This window comes from Malaclemys terrapin, chromosome 2 (genome assembly GCF_027887155.1).
Source record: "Malaclemys terrapin pileata isolate rMalTer1 chromosome 2, rMalTer1.hap1, whole genome shotgun sequence".
In the NCBI taxonomy this organism is placed as follows: Eukaryota; Metazoa; Chordata; order Testudines; family Emydidae; genus Malaclemys; species Malaclemys terrapin.
In genome coordinates, this window is record NC_071506.1 from 1,937,154 (window position 1) to 1,954,491 (window position 17,338).

At 49.5% G+C, this 17,338-nt stretch overlaps 1 protein-coding gene across 2 annotated transcripts in view; it reads left to right on the top strand.

Moving 5' to 3' along the window:
- The window catches only part of MROH1 (maestro heat like repeat family member 1), a 111,503-nt gene that overhangs the window by 3,247 nt on the left and 90,918 nt on the right, over positions 1 to 17,338 (top strand). For both annotated transcript variants that reach the window (XM_054018485.1, XM_054018486.1), the window contains exons 2-5: positions 865 to 1,320; positions 11,879 to 12,024; positions 12,613 to 12,744; positions 16,426 to 16,588. In XM_054018485.1, the coding sequence (XP_053874460.1) occupies positions 1,299 to 1,320; positions 11,879 to 12,024; positions 12,613 to 12,744; positions 16,426 to 16,588 (463 nt within the window). In that variant the 5' untranslated portion in view covers positions 865 to 1,298. The remainder of the gene's footprint in view (positions 1 to 864; positions 1,321 to 11,878; positions 12,025 to 12,612; positions 12,745 to 16,425; positions 16,589 to 17,338) is intronic.

Genomic DNA, 17,338 nt, shown 5'->3' on the forward strand with positions numbered 1-17,338 from the left:
AGTGGTGGCAGATGACAGAACAAGGAGCAATGGTCTCAAGTTGCAGTGAGGGAGGTTTAGGTTGGATATTTGGAAACACTATTTCACTAGGAGGGTGGTGAAGCACTGGAATGGGTCCCTAGGGAGGTGGTGGAATCTCCTTCCTTAGAGGTTTTTAAGGTCAGGCTTGACAAAGCCCTGGCTGGGATGATTTAGTTGGGGTTGGTCCTGCTTTGAGCAGGGGATTGGACTAGATACCTCCTGAGGTCTCTTCCAACCCTAATCTTCTAGGATTCTGTGTTTTAGAAACACTAACAGTTCCTTGATGGTTAAGGAGGTTTCAGCGTGAACGTGGCTGGTATTTTGTTCTGACCTAGTTGAAGAGAGGATCAAAGCTACAATATGTATTTTTAGGAACAATGAATGTGCTGTGGCGCCTGTGTGTGTGTATACACCCTGCTACTTTACGCTTGTCTCTGTATATAGTATAGACTTTGATTCTCCACTTTTATGTATCTTACAGTATACCAGCAGAGCAAATCGGTTCTATGTAAAGGAAAACTTCCCCTGGACAGGGGCCTCGGGGCACTCTGGACTGCTGATGTCTGTCACTTCCATCCTCATGGTTCCTTCAGAGGCAGGTCACTTAAATGAGTACAACCTAGACCCCTTTGAAATGGTCATGCTTTCTGCAGTCATACTGGCTGGCAAGAGTTTCCTTCTGATAGGGGACAGGCCCATTATCACTGGGCAAAAAAAGAAATGCTGGGACCCTGGAAACCATGGCACAGAAGCAGTTGCTAGATGGGAACACGCAGTACTGAATGTTGTAGGTAAACAAATGCATGTTGTAAGTCATGTTGTGAAATGTCTCTGTCTTTTCAGGCCTAGAAGAAGGAAGAAGCTCTAGGGAACAGTACTTCGGAGGGAGTATATGTGGCCTCACTCTCTCTAAAGGCTTTTCATTTGGAGCTATGATCGCATTGGAGAGTGCATTGATTCCCCACCATCAGGAAACTGCCAGAGGTTCAGAAACCTGGAGAGATCAGGCAGCTGGAGATTGTTAGCTGGCCACAAGAAACTGAAGAAATTGATGTCTTGCTTCCCTGTGGCTGGACTAATATCCTCTCCTCCGCTTCATGGTGCGCAACGCTCCTGACTTACAAACCTCTAGTCCAAGAGACTCTTAAAACAGAAACTGCTCTCTAAAGGAGCAAAGGCAGACTGCCAAAATAGGTTCCCCAGGAACTTCCCGGTTTGAGAGGGAGCAAGAAGCTGCAAACTACTCTCTGTGGGCAGAAAAGCTCAAAACGAGGAGCATGATGGAGTCGCGGGTGAAAAGTAAGTGCCAGATGACTCTGTCCGCTCTGTTTTGGGGGGAAGTCAGGCTAAGAAACCTAGCTTGAATCTGGTAGAGATCTACACAAAAACAGGCACTTCCAACAAGGGTATTGTACAGTTCAGGTGCCACGCTCCCTGTTAGCTGGCAGGACTCCTCGTTTGTGTCACTGACTGTGACTAGCTTCTGAGAGGGGAGGGGAAAGTCCTCTTTTCAGGGACATAGCGTAATGGAGAGAAGCAAAGGCAATTCCAATGATGTTGGGTTGTTCTGAGCTCTGCTGGTGTGGACACCTTAGCAAGGAAGAGCAGAGCTGAAGAACACCTAGCTGTTTTGCTCCAATATCTCACTGCGTCTAAAACCAGATAACTGGGCAACTCATGCATGCACCCTGTGTAGGAGGTAATCGCTATATTCCAGGCTATCAAAGACCTGGGTCTTGATTTTGTTTAGCTCAAGGTATTGCTCTCTTGCTTGGGAATCTGAGGCTGTTCTGAAGTGGAACTCCTGTCCTTACTGTATACCGTTCCTCTTTCATTTCCCCATGCTCAGATTGTCCCCCTTGCTCCAAGAACAGCTACCAGGATACATGGCAGCCAGCCTGCTGAGGGTTGCTTTGTGGTCCGCTCCCCTACAGTAACCTCTTACTCTTCCAGAGTCCGAAGATTCATGGCACTTCCTTTTAGCTTTTAAATAAGAGCTAATGTTCCAGCTGGGGATGGTATTGAGCATCTCAATACCAGACTGCAACAGTGGGGAAAGATTACAAAGAAGAGAGGGGTGTGGGGTCTCTTTGGTGGAGGAGAGGCTCAGAGCAAGGAGCAGCAGCAGAGGGAATCAGTCCAGCTCTTTGTGGACTTGTGGATGATGAGTTTGAGCAGGGTAGCAAAAGAATGGCTGGACTCACAACTATAATTGGCCCATAGGTGGACTGGCCAAGACCATCCACTGCAGTATAATTGAAAATCAAGTTTCTAACTACAATGGGTACCCAGAGCCCCCTGCTCATGGTGGCAGCTGTCTTGCTGCAAAATGACCTTTGTTGTGACATCAGCATTAATTTTGTGCTCTTATGTGTTTTCACCTTGAATCCTTTCCCTCCCTTCCCTCTTCTGGCTTCCCACTGGAAGCCCTCTAAGCTAAGATCTCATCTCCATGGGACAGGCTAGGTTAGGGCAGGATTGTTCCTTGTAGTAGGAGTCTGTACCTTGTCCGGTCTCGTTTTAAATGGCCTACCTGATGGCCCTTCCACCACTTCCCTAGGGAGACTGTTCCAAGCATTTCTTAATGGGACTAAACTTGACTGCCTGGGGCTCGCTTGAGAGCCCATTGGCACTGTATCTTACCTGTGATCTCCCGAGTGACTCACAAGCGATATAGCATCAAACTCTAATCTATTGCTCATGGCTGCAAGTCAGTTTTTTTATAGCCTCTGGAGATGTGTGCCTGGCAGGGCTGGGTGGGGGTGGCAAGTCTCATTTCTAATAGAAGAGTTAAGAGCAAAGGAATCTTTGGCCTTCTCTATATTGCAAACTGCACCAATTTAACTAAACTCCGTTATGAAATCTCTGAAATTGTGAACACTTTTTTTAGATGGATGCAAACGTGGCTCGTTTTGATCGACTGAAGTCAGTGAAGAAGTGATTTGCTGATTTACTTAAACTCTGGTATTTGTGTAGTTTAAAAAAATCAGTTTAAGACTTCTCTTGTGGAAAAAGTGCAACTTGTGTATAACCAAGGCCTTACACGCTCCTTTCGAAATCCTGAACGCCACCTGGAATGTTTTTAACAGCATAACGTACCATTATGTTAATAGCCACTCATGTGGGTTATTCACAACAGGTCTGTCTTGGTGGGTGTATGTTGCTTTGATCCAGCAGTAGATAAATGCCTACTGCTGGCATGCTAGAGCCAGGAGGTGCCGGACGTGGGCGAAGAACTGCTTTGACTTGCATTGGGATCTGAAAGATGACCCATATTTTCAAGAATCCTGTTCTTGGGATGCACATACAAACAATCCTTAGGCTCTTTACAGATAGTGAGGTATGCAGTCCTCTCGAATACTCATGTTAAGGACGTGATCCCTGCAGTGGCTTTCAGGGAGTCTAGTGACTTGTCGTTTAGGGACTCCCATTTATTTCAGTGCCTTAACACAAGGAATAATAATCCTGATGGCCCTACCTGGCCTCACCCTGGATGTCAATAGGGTGTGACCCTGGTGTGCTCTCTGGCTGACCTTCTTGTCCTGAGAATCCTGTTCTAACCTCCAGGAACACAGTCTAAGGAGTCTGGTGGCACCTTAAAGACTAACATTTATTTGGGCATAAGCTTTCGTGGGTAAAAACCTCACTTCTTCAGATGCATAGAGTGAAAGTTACAGATGCAGGCATTATATACTGACCCATGGAGAGCAGGGAGTTACCTCACAAGTGGAGAACCAGTGTTGACCGGGCCAATTCAATCAGGGCGAATGTAGTCCACTCCCAATAATAGATGAGGTGTCAATTCCAGGAGAAAGAACAGGAGTACTTGTGGTACCTTAGACTAACAAATTTGCCACAAGTACTCCTGGTCTTTTTGCAGATACAGACTAACCCGGCTGCTACTCTGAATTCCAGGAGAGGAAAAGCTGCTTCTGTAATGAGCCAGCCACTCCCAGTCCCTATTCAAGCCCAGATTAATGGTGTTGAATTTGCAAATGAATTTTAGTTCTGCTGTTTCTCTTTGAAGTCTGTTTCTGAAGTTTTTTTTTGTTCAATGATTGTGACTTTTAAATCTGTAATAGAATGACCTACTGGCTTATGTATGTTACCATTCCTGATGTCCGATTTCTGTCCATTTATTCTTTTGCGGAGGGACTGTCCGGTTTGGCCAATGTACATGGCAAAGGGGCATTGCTGGCACACGATGGCATATATAACATTAGTGGATGTGCAGGTGAATGAGCCCTTGATGGTGTGGCTGATGTGGTTGGGTCCTCTGATGGTGTCACCAGAGTAGATATGGGGACAGAGTAGGCAACGAGGTTTGCCACAGGGATTGGTTCCTGGGTTGGTGTTTCTGTGGTGTGGTGTGTAGTTGCTGGTGAGTATTTGCTTCAGGTTGGGGGGTTGTCTGTAAGCGAGGACTGGCCTGCCTCCCAAGGTCTGTGTGAGAGTGAGGGATCATTTTCCAGGATAGGTTGTAGATCGTGGATAATGCGCTGGAGAGGTTTTAGCTGGGGGCTGTATGTGATGGCCAGTGGTGTTCTGTTGTTGTCCTTGTTGGGCCTGTCCTGTAATAGGTGATTTCTGGGTACCTGTCTTGCTCTGTCAATCTGTTTCCTCACTTCCCCAGGTGGGTATTGTAGTTTTACGAATGTTTGATAAAGATCTTGTAGGTGTTTGCCTCTGTCTGTCTTGGATGGAAGCTGGAGGCATGTAGGTAAGTGTAGCGGTCAGTAGGTTTCTGGTATAGGGTGGTGTTTATGTGACCATCACTTATTTGCACTGTAGTGTCCAGGAAGTGGATCTCTTGTGTGGACTGGTCCGGGCTGAGGTTGATGGTGGGGTGGAAATTGTTGAAGTCCAGATGGAATTCTTCAAGGGCCTCCTTCCTGTGAGTCCATATGATGAAGATGTCATCAGTGTAGCGCAAGTAGAGTAGGGGCGTTAGGGGACGAGAGCTAAGGAAGCGTCGTTCTAAGTCAGCCATAAAAATGTTGGCATACTGTGGGGCCATGCGGGTACTCATAGCAGTGCCGCTGACTTGAAGGTATATATTGTCCTCAAATCTGAAGTGGTTGTGGGTGAGGACCCCCCCGATACTTGATACAGATTAACACGGCTACCCCCTGATACTAGTCTAAGAGGGGAGGAGCCAGAGGACCGATTCCCCTCTGAAGAGGAAAATGCGATCCTGACAACTGGCTAATGACGCTAGACAAACATGTGGAAATAGAATCTTTCAGCATCAAAAAGAGGAAGCCAAGAGCTGTGTTAAACGGCAACTCTCCTCTAAACGATTCAACGTTGGCATTTACCTGTGCGCACAGCTGCTCCTGCCACAGATCCTGACCCCAGCCAGAGCAACTGACTGCTTCACCACCCCAAATAAACATCGTTCGCATTACAGGCACACATGCTGTGCCCTCTAATTGTATGTAATTATATTACAACATGGGTGTCTGACGGGAGTGCAGGATAATGAAAGGCCTAGAATTAAAGTTGTTGATAGAGATCTAGAGCTCCTGAAACGTTCAAGCTGTCTTGGACTGAAAATTGCTGTAGGCCCATAACGATAAACAGCAGTATATGGAGTTAATGAGGTGTCTGGCTCTGTTTAACTTGACAGCCTTGTTGGTTAGCACAGAATCCTAGGACTGGAAGGGACCTCAAGAGGAGACCAACTATTTCTAAAATTGAGTGACTGAAGACTGAGCTGTTACAATCACCTGAGAAGTGGGAAAAGCAACACGCACTTCCTGCCTTTCTCACTTCTCCCGGTGTGGGGACATGTTCCCTCTGCCCTGTGGCAATAGATGCAGTGGGGCATCTGATCTACTTCTTCAGTGGGGCGGAGCCATGGGCTGTAGCGAAGCTCAGGGAAAAGGCTGTAGACTTGCTGTGATCATGCAATACAATGTGCTGACAATAAAATCCAGTAATAGGGAGCTGCAGAGACAATGTGTAAACTTGTGCACAAAAGTGGTTAAAGGAGAACTGGTGCTAAAACCAATTTAAAAGCCTCTGGCAAAGGTCCTCACAAGAAGTATCAAAGAAACAAAGTCATTGTGAGGTGAGCGTAACGTGCTGATGCGGACTAGAAACTGGCCAAGATACAGGAAGGCTGGGTCGCCTCCTTGGCTACTTCTCCCACAAACACGGTTGTACTTTACCCATCTGTAAGAGACAGCATGAAAGCGAAATTTCCTGACACTGGTCATAAAGCCACCACCATATCCTCTTCCATCACACACCTGCTCTGGTGCCAGTAAATCACCCCATCTGACCTTGGCTGGGCTGGTGGCCACTAGTGACTAGTTAGGGGAACAGATCTGTCTGCACGGTTACCTTGTTATCCCTCCACCCCACTTGTCTCTCTCACCTGTTGCATCTTATCACCACATGAGCTGCTGAAGTCTCCAGCCCAGGCACTGTCTGTTTCATGCCTGTAAAATGCTGAGCACGGTGGGGTCTGATCCCTGTCTAGGGCCGTGTCGGCACTGCACTGCTAGATGCAGTGTTACAGATAAATGGCAGGCGTCTCAGTCCATCCCAGGCTGTTTAGTATTGAGCAGGATACAAGGGTGGTCCATGAGGAAGTGTAAACCGGCAGATGTTAGTTATGGAGGTTAGTTAGACCTTGAGGGACTCGGCAGGACACGTTCTTGGACAGCAAGGGTAGCTCACTACTGGAGCAACTTGCCAAGGGAAGTGGTAGATTCTCAGGCTCTTGACACTTCCAGTTACAGATTGGCTGTTGCTCTAAAAGATGCTCTAGTCTAGCTCAACCAGAAATCATGGGCTTGATGGAGGAATTACTGGGTGGAGTTTGATGGCCTCTTAGGAGACTAGAGTCAGTGGGTCTCAACTCCGTTTTAATGGGGTCACCAGGGCTGGTGTTGAACTTACTGGGGCCCAGGGCTTCGGCCCTTGGTGGGGCTCCGGTTACAGGCCCCCATCTCAGGCTCAAGCCCTTCAGCTTCGCTGCCCCCCCCTCCCCAAGGTGGCGAAGCTTGGGTGGGCTCAGGCTTCAGTTGCCCCTCCTGGAATCGTGTAGTAATTTGTGTTGTAAGAAGGGGATTGTGGTGCGATGACGTTTGAGAACCCCTGGACTAGATGATCCTGACAGTCCCTACTGGTCTTAATCTGTGACCCAAAGCTAGGCAAGTGGGACGCCCAGGGGCAGCTAGAATTCAATGTTAACAGAGGGAAGGCAATGCATGCTGGGAAGAATACTCTGAACGAGTAGTATGTGCTGCAGAACAATTTCCACTCTGGAGAAAGAGCGGCATGCCCCAGTGGCTGTCCACTTGGCACAACGCCAGCATGGTAGTGGAGATTTTGACAGCCAGGATGGTGGCTTTTTTCTAAATCTGGTAGCTATCGGTTTACTCCTTGTCTCTCACTAACCCAGCTTCCTTGGTCCACCTGCACAGAGCCGTCTAAGTCAAATTATAAGATGTCCTCCCTTCCCACCCCTGCTGCTTGTGCCCCAGGGCCTGGCTTGCCCACTTCCTGCTGTGCAGCCCCGCCACCTGAAATGTGAAGGCTGAAGGTGTTTCTTCATCAACTGAGGGCAGAGCAAAAACACCTCTGCTGGTTCAGAGCAGAAGGGCCTGGGGTTCCAACCTGCACTTTCCTCGGGGCGGCACAAAGATCCTCCCTAAACTCCCTGTTGTCTTGGTGTATTTTCACAAAGCCTCAAGTGGTGTATTTTGAGCACCTCTTTTCAGGTGGCTTGAGGTAGCCCATGGGCATCTTCTCAAACAGGCTTCATATGGCTGATTCAGTGTTTAAAACAGTGTTGCCAGTAGTTAACCATGCTGTGGAAGAGGGAATGTTACCTGGCTCTGCAGTGAGCAAACCTTGTGTGGTTTCTGTTACCCTAGTCTAGCCATATCTGATTCACGCTGACTTGCTCCGGGAGCAGGTTCCAGATAATCTGCTTTATAGTCCTGCATGCTAAACTTGGCAAAGGATCTATATGCAAAACTGAGTATGGGGCTGACTCGCTAATCTGGAGACAGTTGGTGCAAGACCAAGAAGCTAGAAAAATGCCTCCTTTTTAGAAACCAGAAGAAATGTAGGTAATAAGAACGGAGTCAAGGCAAAATGCCTCCTGTTTTATTTCTCTGCGAGGCAAGCAAGAGAAGCTGACAGTCAAGGTTGTACATGGCCAGCTGATGGGTATTAAATATCTTTCGGGTTTGAGCTTCAGAGAGTCATGTTTTGTACCTCGGAGTGAGTTGCACTATGCTCAGTGCTTAAAGAGAACTATGTGATGGGTCCCAATGTCACTGTAAATGGAGCTTTGAGTGGGTGAGTTTCTAGTGGGGTCCCCCAGGGATCAGTTCTTGGCCCTGTGCTACTTGATTTTGTTTTCTTCCAAGTCATTGATTATTAAAAATGATCACTGATAAAGATTGCCGATGACACACATTGTGGGAGTGGTAAATATGGAGGAGGCCAGGTCACTGATCCAACCTGATATGGATTGCTTCGTAAACTGGGCACAAGCCAACAATATGCATTTGGATATGGCTAAATGTAACCACCTAGGGACAGATTGCAAGCCATACTTACCGAGTGGGGCATTCTATCCTGGGAAGCAGTGACTCTGAAAAAGATTTGGGGTGGATGGTAGGTAATCAGCTTAACATGAGTTCCCATTGTGATGCTGTGGCCAGAAGGACTAACGCAATCTTGGGATGGACAAATGGGGATCTCAAGTAGGAGTAGAGGTTATTTTACCTGTGTATTTGGCACTGTTGTGACCACTCCTGGAGTACTGGGTCCAGTTCTGGTGTCAACAATTTGAGAAGGATGTTGATAAACTGGAGAGGGCTCAGAGAAGAGCCATGAGAATGACGAGAAGCTTGTAAAAATGTTCTATAGTACTAGATTGAACTCCTTTGAGTCTATTTAGCTTAACAAAGAGCAGGTTAAGGGTGACATGATCAGTCTGTAAATAACTACATGGGGAACAAGTATTTGATAACGGGCTCTCTTCTCTAGCAGAGAAGGGTCTAACATGATCCAATGGCTGGTTAGAAGTTGAAGCTAGACCAATTCAGTCTGGATTTTTAACAATGAGAGTAATTAACCCTTATAACATCTTCTGTTCTGCCCACCCCGACCTTTCAAAGCCTTCACCAATGAATAATCTTTGGATTAATTCAGTCTGGTGAGAAGTATGCTCCTCCTCAAACTAGAGTTAACCTCTTTGGTGCTGAATGTCTGCATGCTTCTGGTGCTGTGTGCCGGTGCTGGGGGAATGCTGGTCATAAGGTAGTAACAAGTGTACCTTCTGGGCTAGGGTGACCAGATCACCAAAGACAAATATCGGGACGCGGGGGGGGTGTGTGTGACGTGGGGGGGGGCGGGGCCAAAAAAAAAAACCTTCCTCCGCAAGCGCTGGAGGGAGGCCCGGGAGACTCAGGGGAAGCGCGGGGCCGGGGTGAGTGAGAGTCCGGCCTGGCCGCGAGCAGGACTCAGTCGCGTGGTAGGGAGAGGAGGGGGGCGGCCCGCGGGGCCAGGCGGCGGCTGTTCTCCCCCCCGGGCAGCGGGACACGGGAGCAGCCGCTGCTGCAGCTCCCACTGCCGCGGGGGAGGAAGCGGCCATGGCGCTCCGCGGCTGCGGCACCTCCGAACCCCCCGAGCCAGGGCCTGCTGCGGGGACCCAGCAGCGCGCACGCTGCGCCCAGCCCCTGGCCAGTCGCCTCTGGGCTCTGCCCAGCTGGTGCTATCCCGCGGCGGCCCCGGAGTGGGGGCAGCAGGTCCCAGCCCCCCCGTCCTGCAGGGGAACGAACGGGGCTGGGCTGCCGATGCCTCCGCCCCGGGGCCGCCGCGGGATAGCACCAGCTGGGCAGAGCCCAGACGCGACTGGCCAGGGGCTGGGCCCAGCGTGCGCACTGCTGGGTTCCCGCAGCAGGCCCCGGCTCGGAGGGTTCGGGGGCGCCAGAGCCACAGCCGCGGAGCGCCATGGCCGCTTCCTCCCCCGCGGCAGTGGGAGCTGCAGCAGCGGCTGCTCCCGTGTCCCGCTGCCCGGGGGAGAGAACAGCCGCCGCCTGGCCCCGCGGGCCGCCCCCTCCTCTCCCTACCACCCGACTGAGTCCTGCCTGCTCGGGGCCAGGCCGGGCTCTCACTCACCCCGGCCCCGCGCTTCCCCTGAGTCTCCCCGGCCTCCCTCCAGCGCTTGCGGAGGGAGGGGGAATGGTGAGCCCGGGGAAGAGGCGGGGATTCGGGGAGGGAGCCAATCGGGGGAGGAGGGGGCGGAGTCGGGGCGGGGGGGGGGTGCGAGCACTTCTGGGCTCCAGGCTCCGGGGCATTTCTTTGTTTGTCCGGTGTCCTGACCGCATGTCGGTTGGGACGCGGGACAAACAAGGAAATATCGGGACAGTCCCGATAAAATCGGGACGTCTGGTCACCCTATTCTGGGCTGAAGTAGGGATCTCTAGCTGGTGCCCTCTCCCTGAGCCCAATCTTCAGACCGGCCTTGGGATAGCTGATTTTAACAGGGGCCTGTGGAGTCCCAATGGGACCTTCTGCTATAAAGAACTCTCTATAAAAACCCCTCTAGGTGGTGGATTTCCACTCTCCAAAGCAGAGTGCCGCCGCCTACCTTTCAGCTCCTGAACTGGCTAGTTGGGCATGTTAGTGCTGGTCTGTCCCTGCAGCTATGGATGGCCTTCCGTTCTTGTCGGCTGCCAGAGCATTGACTTGGACTCCTTTCACTTCCAGACAGCTGCTAATCAAGGGGATGTCAGCGGGTTAAGAAGACTTGGGCATCACAGACGTTAGTGACAGGAAAGTGAGAGCCAGTCTAGGCCTCTTTCCTGAGAGCTTCTGGTGCAGCCAGGTTCTAAGCTCCTCCAGTGCTACCGAGGGCTCAACCCTTACAGCCTTGGGAGCTAAAGCCAAGGAGCCGGATTGCAAAGGCCGTGTTGGGAAGGGGATTCTCTGAAGGATTTTGCAGCTGGCACTCACAAATGGTGTTTGAAAACTGGAGAGCATTCAGAGAAGGGCTGTGGACCCAATTCCAGGTCTACAAAATCTGTTTTACAAAGAGACTTGGTGCTTGATCCATTAAGGCTCTGGCCACACTGAGGGCTGCATGTGGAAGACCGGCACTGCGTGTGTTGCCACATGCCTCGGGGAAAGGCAGAGGCTGTCTAAAAATAGCCGTGTCGGTGTGAGACCCTGCTCGGGTGTGTCGAGAGCCCGTCCCGTAGGACGTATACGCTGGGGGTTCGAGTGTCGGGCACTCTGCTCATCTAAGCTGAGCTGTTCGTACCTGTGTGGTGTCTGGGCTCTGCACTCGGCTGTAAGCATACACAGAGCCGCCTTCTCAAAAGGCGAAGTTAAACAAAGAGGCGGCTGACTGAGGAGCCAGCTGTGTTGAAAGCTGCCTTAGGACAAAATGGGAGCTGAGAGCTCTATAACGGGAGAGAATGTAGGTCCCTGAACCACCGGGAGAAGGGGCGACTCAGCCCTGGATAAAGGGGGCTTAACTGGGAACTGTCAGAGCGTATACAGAGATGCTGGGGGCAAATAATTCCCCGGACCCTGCTGGAGGGAGGGGTCAGGTGTGGGGTTTTAGAAGGGGTGGAGGTGAGCGATTCACCCAAGGCTAATTGAAGGTTGAGAGGCAGGTGCTGTGGCAGGAATGCTCCATCAGCACCGTGGTCTCTTATGGCCCAGAGGAAAGGCAGGGTGGGAGTCCTGGCTTGCCATTTGCTCGGGGGAGAGCGAACGTGCCTGAGGTAGGGGCAGCGGTGGCTCTTCCCTCCCTTCTAGGGGCAGAGATTCCTGTACTGGTGCTGGAAAGCGCGTTTCACGCTTCGTGTGTCTTTCTCAGAACTTGCCGTGACGCTGATGGATGCCACCACTGATAAGGATCCATTAGTCCAAGAACAGATCTACAATGCTCTGTGCTACTTGGGAGAGAGCGAGCCTGAAGAGATCCTAAACTCTTGTGATGAATACCTGCGGCAGCATGACAAGGTATGGCTTTGCTCTCTGTCTTCAGGGCCGGGATGCAGAGCGAATCCCGTCCGGCTGCAGTACTGATCGGGAGATGGCTGGGAGGATGCCTGGGGAGCACGTGTGCAGGAGCCGTGCATAAAGGGCTATGGGTGACTATCACTGGGGCTCTAAAAAGTCTGTCTCAGCTGCTCCCAAGGTTCTATTAAAGAAACGAACTAGTCTGAGAGATAAGGACTGTAGACCTACTCTTTTCTGCCTGTTTCTGATACTCTAGTCAGCTTTTCAGCAAGGCCTTTCCGCATACCCCAAGGCTCTCTGCTGAGGCCGACGTGCCACATCAGTGGGAGCTGTAGCTAAATTTCTGCTTTGAAAATCCCACTCTAGCTGTCCTGCAGGTGCATTTAGTCAGCAGGAGAGCCTCTGACCAACAGCACCAAGCAGACTAGGCAGAAAGATTCAGGGCCTCAGAATGTGGGGTGCGCTGCAGACCCCTCCTAGAGGCTGAAACGGTTCAAAGGGGGGTGAGCGCTTTGTTCGGGTGGAGATGTAGCCGATGCTCTGACTTGCGTTTAGTGTTGGAATTGCGTGTGGCTCTGTTTTCCTCAGCTGGCTTACCCCCACCGGATAATAATTCTGAAGGCGATGGAAGCGGTGCTGAAGAATAACATTGATTATCTGGACAAAAGCACGGCCAAGATCGTTATCTTTCTGGCATCCAATGAAATGACCAAGTCAAAGGTATGAGCTGGAAGCTATAGCTAGTTCTGTTACAGTAACTCCTCACTTAACGTGGTCCCGGTTAACTTGTTACGTTGCTGATCAATTAGGGAACATGCTCGTTTAAAGTTGCGCAATGCTCCCTTATAACGTCGTTTGGCAGCCACCTGCTTTGTCCACTGCTTGCAGAAAGAGCAGCCCATTGGAGTTAGCTGGTGGGGGGCTTGGAACCAGGGTGGGCTGGCAGCCCCCCATCAGCTCCCCTAAGTTCCCTAAAAACAATGAGGAGCTGGTGGCACCTTTAAAGACTAACAGATTTATTTGGGCATAAGCTTTCGTGGGTAAAAAACCCACTTCAGATGCATGGAGTGAAAATTGCAGATACAGGCGTAAACATACTGGCACATGAAGAGTAAGGTAACTCCCTTCAAGTGGAGAACCAGTGTTGACAAGGCCATCCCCTCCCTCTATTGGTGCTGCCTTGTGGAGTGTGAGGCTACATTAACAACACGTTAACCCTTGAGGGCTCAGCCAAGTGCTAGTTCATCATTTTAACAGCAAGGCATTCCCTGGAAATATCCCACCCTCTGACTCCTCCACCTCAACCCAGCTTCACAATCATCATTGCTGTGTACAGTATTCAATTGTTTGTTTAAAACTTGTACTCGTGTGTGTGTGTGTGTGTGTGTGTGTGTATATGTGTGTATATATATTTATTTTAAATAAATAAAATATATTAGTCTGGCGAAAAATTTCCCTGTACCCTAACCCCCCCCCATTTACATTAATTCTTATGGGGAAATTGGATTTGCTTAACATCGTTTTGCTTAAAGTTGCAGTTTTCAGGAACAGAACTACAACGTTAAGCAAGCAGTTACTGTTCTTTTTATCTAACTGGCTCGTTCCGTGATGCTTCCCTCCATTTCTCCTCCTGTGCTGTCTCCTTACAATATGCATCTCTGATTTGGGGTTAGGGAGAGAGGATCTCCTTTAAATTTTTTTTCTCTATCTAACCTAGAACTGGAAGGGACCTTGAAAGGTCATCGAGTCCAGCCCCCTGCCTTCACTAGCAGGACCAAGTACTGATTTTGCCCCAGATCCTTAGTGGCCCCCTCAAGGATTGAACTCACAACCCTGGGTTTAGCAGGCCAATGCTCAAACCACTGAGCTATCCCTGCAGGGGTTCTGACCTGTTCCTCGTTCTTTCCCCTCTCTCCTCCCTGCATTGCTTCAGTCGCTGCCGCTGCCCTTCTGGGTGTGATGGGCCAGTCTCTCTCCTAGACTTAGACTTTAAGGTCAGAGGGACCACTATGATCATCTAGTCTGACCTCCTGCACAACGCAGGCCACAGAATCTCACCCACCCACTCCTGTATCAAACCCCAACCTATGTCTGAGCCATTGAAGTCCTCAAATCATGGTTTAAAGACCTCAAGGTGCAGAGAATCCTCCAGCAAGTGACCCGTGCCCCATGCTGCAGAGGAAGGTGAAAAATCCCCAGGGCCTCTGCCAATCTGCCCTGGAAGAAAATTCCTTCCCGACCCCAAATATGGCGATCAGCTAAACCCTGAGCATGTGGGCAAGACTCACCAGCCAGACACCCAGGAAAGAATTTTCTGTAGTAACTCAGATCCCACCCCATCTAACATCCCATCACAGGCCATTGGGCATATTTACTTGCTAATAATCAAAGATCAATTAATTGCCAAAATTAGGCTGTCCTATCATACCATCCCCTCCATAAACGTATCAAGCTGGTGAGTCTTGAAGCCAGATATGTCTTTTGCCCCCACTGTTCCCCTTGGAAGTGGGCTGTAGTCCACGAAAGCTTATGCTCTAATAAATTTGTTAGTCTCTAAGGTGCCACAAGTACTCCTGTTCTTTTTGCTCCCCTTGGAAGGCTGTTGCCAGAACTTCACTCCTCTGATGGTTAGAAACCTTCGTCTAATTTCAAGTCTAAACTTCCTGATGGCCAGTTTATATCCATTTGTTCTTGTGTCCACATTGGTACTGAGCTTAAATAATTCCTCCCCCTCCCTGGTATTTATCCTCTGATATATTTATAGAGAGCAATCATCTCTCCCCTCAGCCTTCTTTTGGTTAGGCTAAACGAGCCAAGCTCTTTGAGTCTCCTTTTCCATTCCTCGGATCATCCTAGTAGCCCTTCTCTGTACCTGTTCCAGTTTGAATTCATCCTTCTTAAACATGGGAGACCAGAACTGCACACAGTATTCCAGATGAGGTCTCACCAGTGCCTTGCATAACAGTACTAACACCTCCTGATCTCTACTGGAAATACCTCACCTGATGCCTCCCAAGGCCGCATTAGCTTTTTTAACGGCCATATCACATTGGCGGCTCATAGTCATCCTGTGATCAACCAATACTCCGAGGTCCTTCTCCTCCTTTGTTACATCCAACTGATGCGTCCCCAATCTATAACCAAAATTCTTGTTATTAATCCCCAAGTGCATGACCTTGCACTTTTCACTACTAAATTTCATCCTATTACTATTACTCCAGTTTACAAGGTCATCCAGATCTTCCTATAGGATATCCCGTTCCTTCTCTGTATTAGCAATACCTCCCAGCTTCATGTCATCCGCCAACTTTATTAGCACATTCCTACTTTTTGTGCCAAGGTCAGTAATAAAAAGATTTTGGTCCCAAAACCGATCCCTGAGGAACTCCACTAGTGACCTCCTTCCAGCCTGACCGTTCACCTTTCAGTATGGCCCGTTGTAGTCTCCCCTTTAACCAGTTCCTTATCCACCTTTCAATTTTCATATTGATCCCCATCTTTTCCAATTTAGCTAATAATTCCCCATGTGGAACCGTATTAAATGCGTTAACTGAAATCCAGGTAAATTAGATCCACTGTGTTTCCTTTGTCTAAAAAAATCTGTTACCTTCTTTGAGAAGGTGATCAGGTTGGTTTGGCACGATCTACCTTTTGTAAAACCAGGTTGTATTTTGTCCCAATTACCATTGACCTCAATGTCCTTTACTACTTTCTCCTTCAAAATTTTTTCCAAGACCTTGCATACTACAGATGTCAAACTAACAGGCCTGTAGTTACTCAATCACTTTTTCCCCCCCGTTCTTAAAAATAGGAATTGTTAGCAATTCTCCAGTCATATGGTACAACCTCTGAGTTTAGAGTCATTAAAAATTCTTTCAAATGGGCTTGCAATTTCATGTGCCAGTTCCTTTAATATTCTCTCCTTTGGCATCCCTTTATCCTTGCTTAAGTGACCCTAGGGCAGCTGAGTGGCATGAGGGACTCTATCCTCTCAGAAAAAGCCTGGGACTCGGATTGTCAGTCTTCAATTCTTGCCCAGACTTGCGTATCTAGGTAGGGGGGTGTGTGTGTGTGTGTGTGTGTGTGTGTGCAAATCTTGACTGGCTTGCTTGCATGCACACTGTAATGAGCATGACAGGCAGCTGCTATTCCAGGGGTGTCATGTAAATGGCCAGGTAGGCATGCGCTCTGCCTGGGGACTAACTCTTTTCCAGTGCCCTCCTCCCCCCAAATCTGCTGTTTTTCCGTACGTGGTCTGTCCTGTGAACTTGCAGAATTGACCAGGCAGCGTGGGAAAGTGCGTATGCTCGCCCTGGATAATAGGAACTGTCGTGCGCAGAGCATCTTGCAGGGGTGGTCTGTAACTGTTTGTTTAATGTGGTCTTGTTCTGTTTGACCTAGGAAATCATTTATGACTGGCAGCAGGCAGCAAGCAATGTCCTGGTTGCTGCGGGGGGGCGTTTTATCAACAAAGTGATGGAGGAGGTGCTGACCAAATTTCAGCCGGGGATCCTGCCTCATTATTTCATCATGCAGACTTTCGCAAACCTCTCAGTGTCAAACGGTAAGTTGTCTGCACCTAATCTCTTTGTTAGGAAGAGGACAACTGGAGACGGGTGATTCCATGGGCTGGGGGTAAAGATGGAGAAGAGTTGTTCTGAGAGCATGTCAGCTATAATAGTCCCTGGATAAACTCTGCCACCTCCATGGTGTGGTCAACTTCTGCAAAGAAGTTCAATGCAGTTGACCCTTCCTATTTTAAAAAAAAAAAAAATAAAATAAACTACCACACTGGATTTCACTCAAAACTGGGTTTTGTACAGCCGGAGGGTTTGGAAAGCCTGTGCTAGGAAGAGGCACTGCAGGTTCAACCCTCTAATCCAAAGGGGGAGGGGGAATATGTACTTGTTTGCTATACAGTAGCTTACTATGCCTCTCCAGATGGGCTGAGGAGACCATGCCTGGAGCCCGTGGAGGAAGAGGTGGTGCTTTCTGGAACTTGGCCTGCCTGGCTCTGTTTGCTCTAGTCCATGGTGGCTGAAAGCCAGGCCCTTGGTAAATGAAAGGACAGACAGCCCCATTTCAAGAGGTTGAGGCTGCTGCATGAGGATTCCAATTGAACGGAGCTGGGGGCAGACGTTGCACCAGCTCTTATGGGTCTGCCTTGCAGCAGTTTGAGGGAAGCTTCGTGGGGTGTGGGCCAGGGTGTCCTTGACAGTCAGGGATTCTTCAGTTCTTGCTGGAGCAGGGAAGCTAAGTCACTGGCTCAGTGTGGCTGGAGCCAGAGCCTGGGAGTCCGATCTGGGTTCTACTT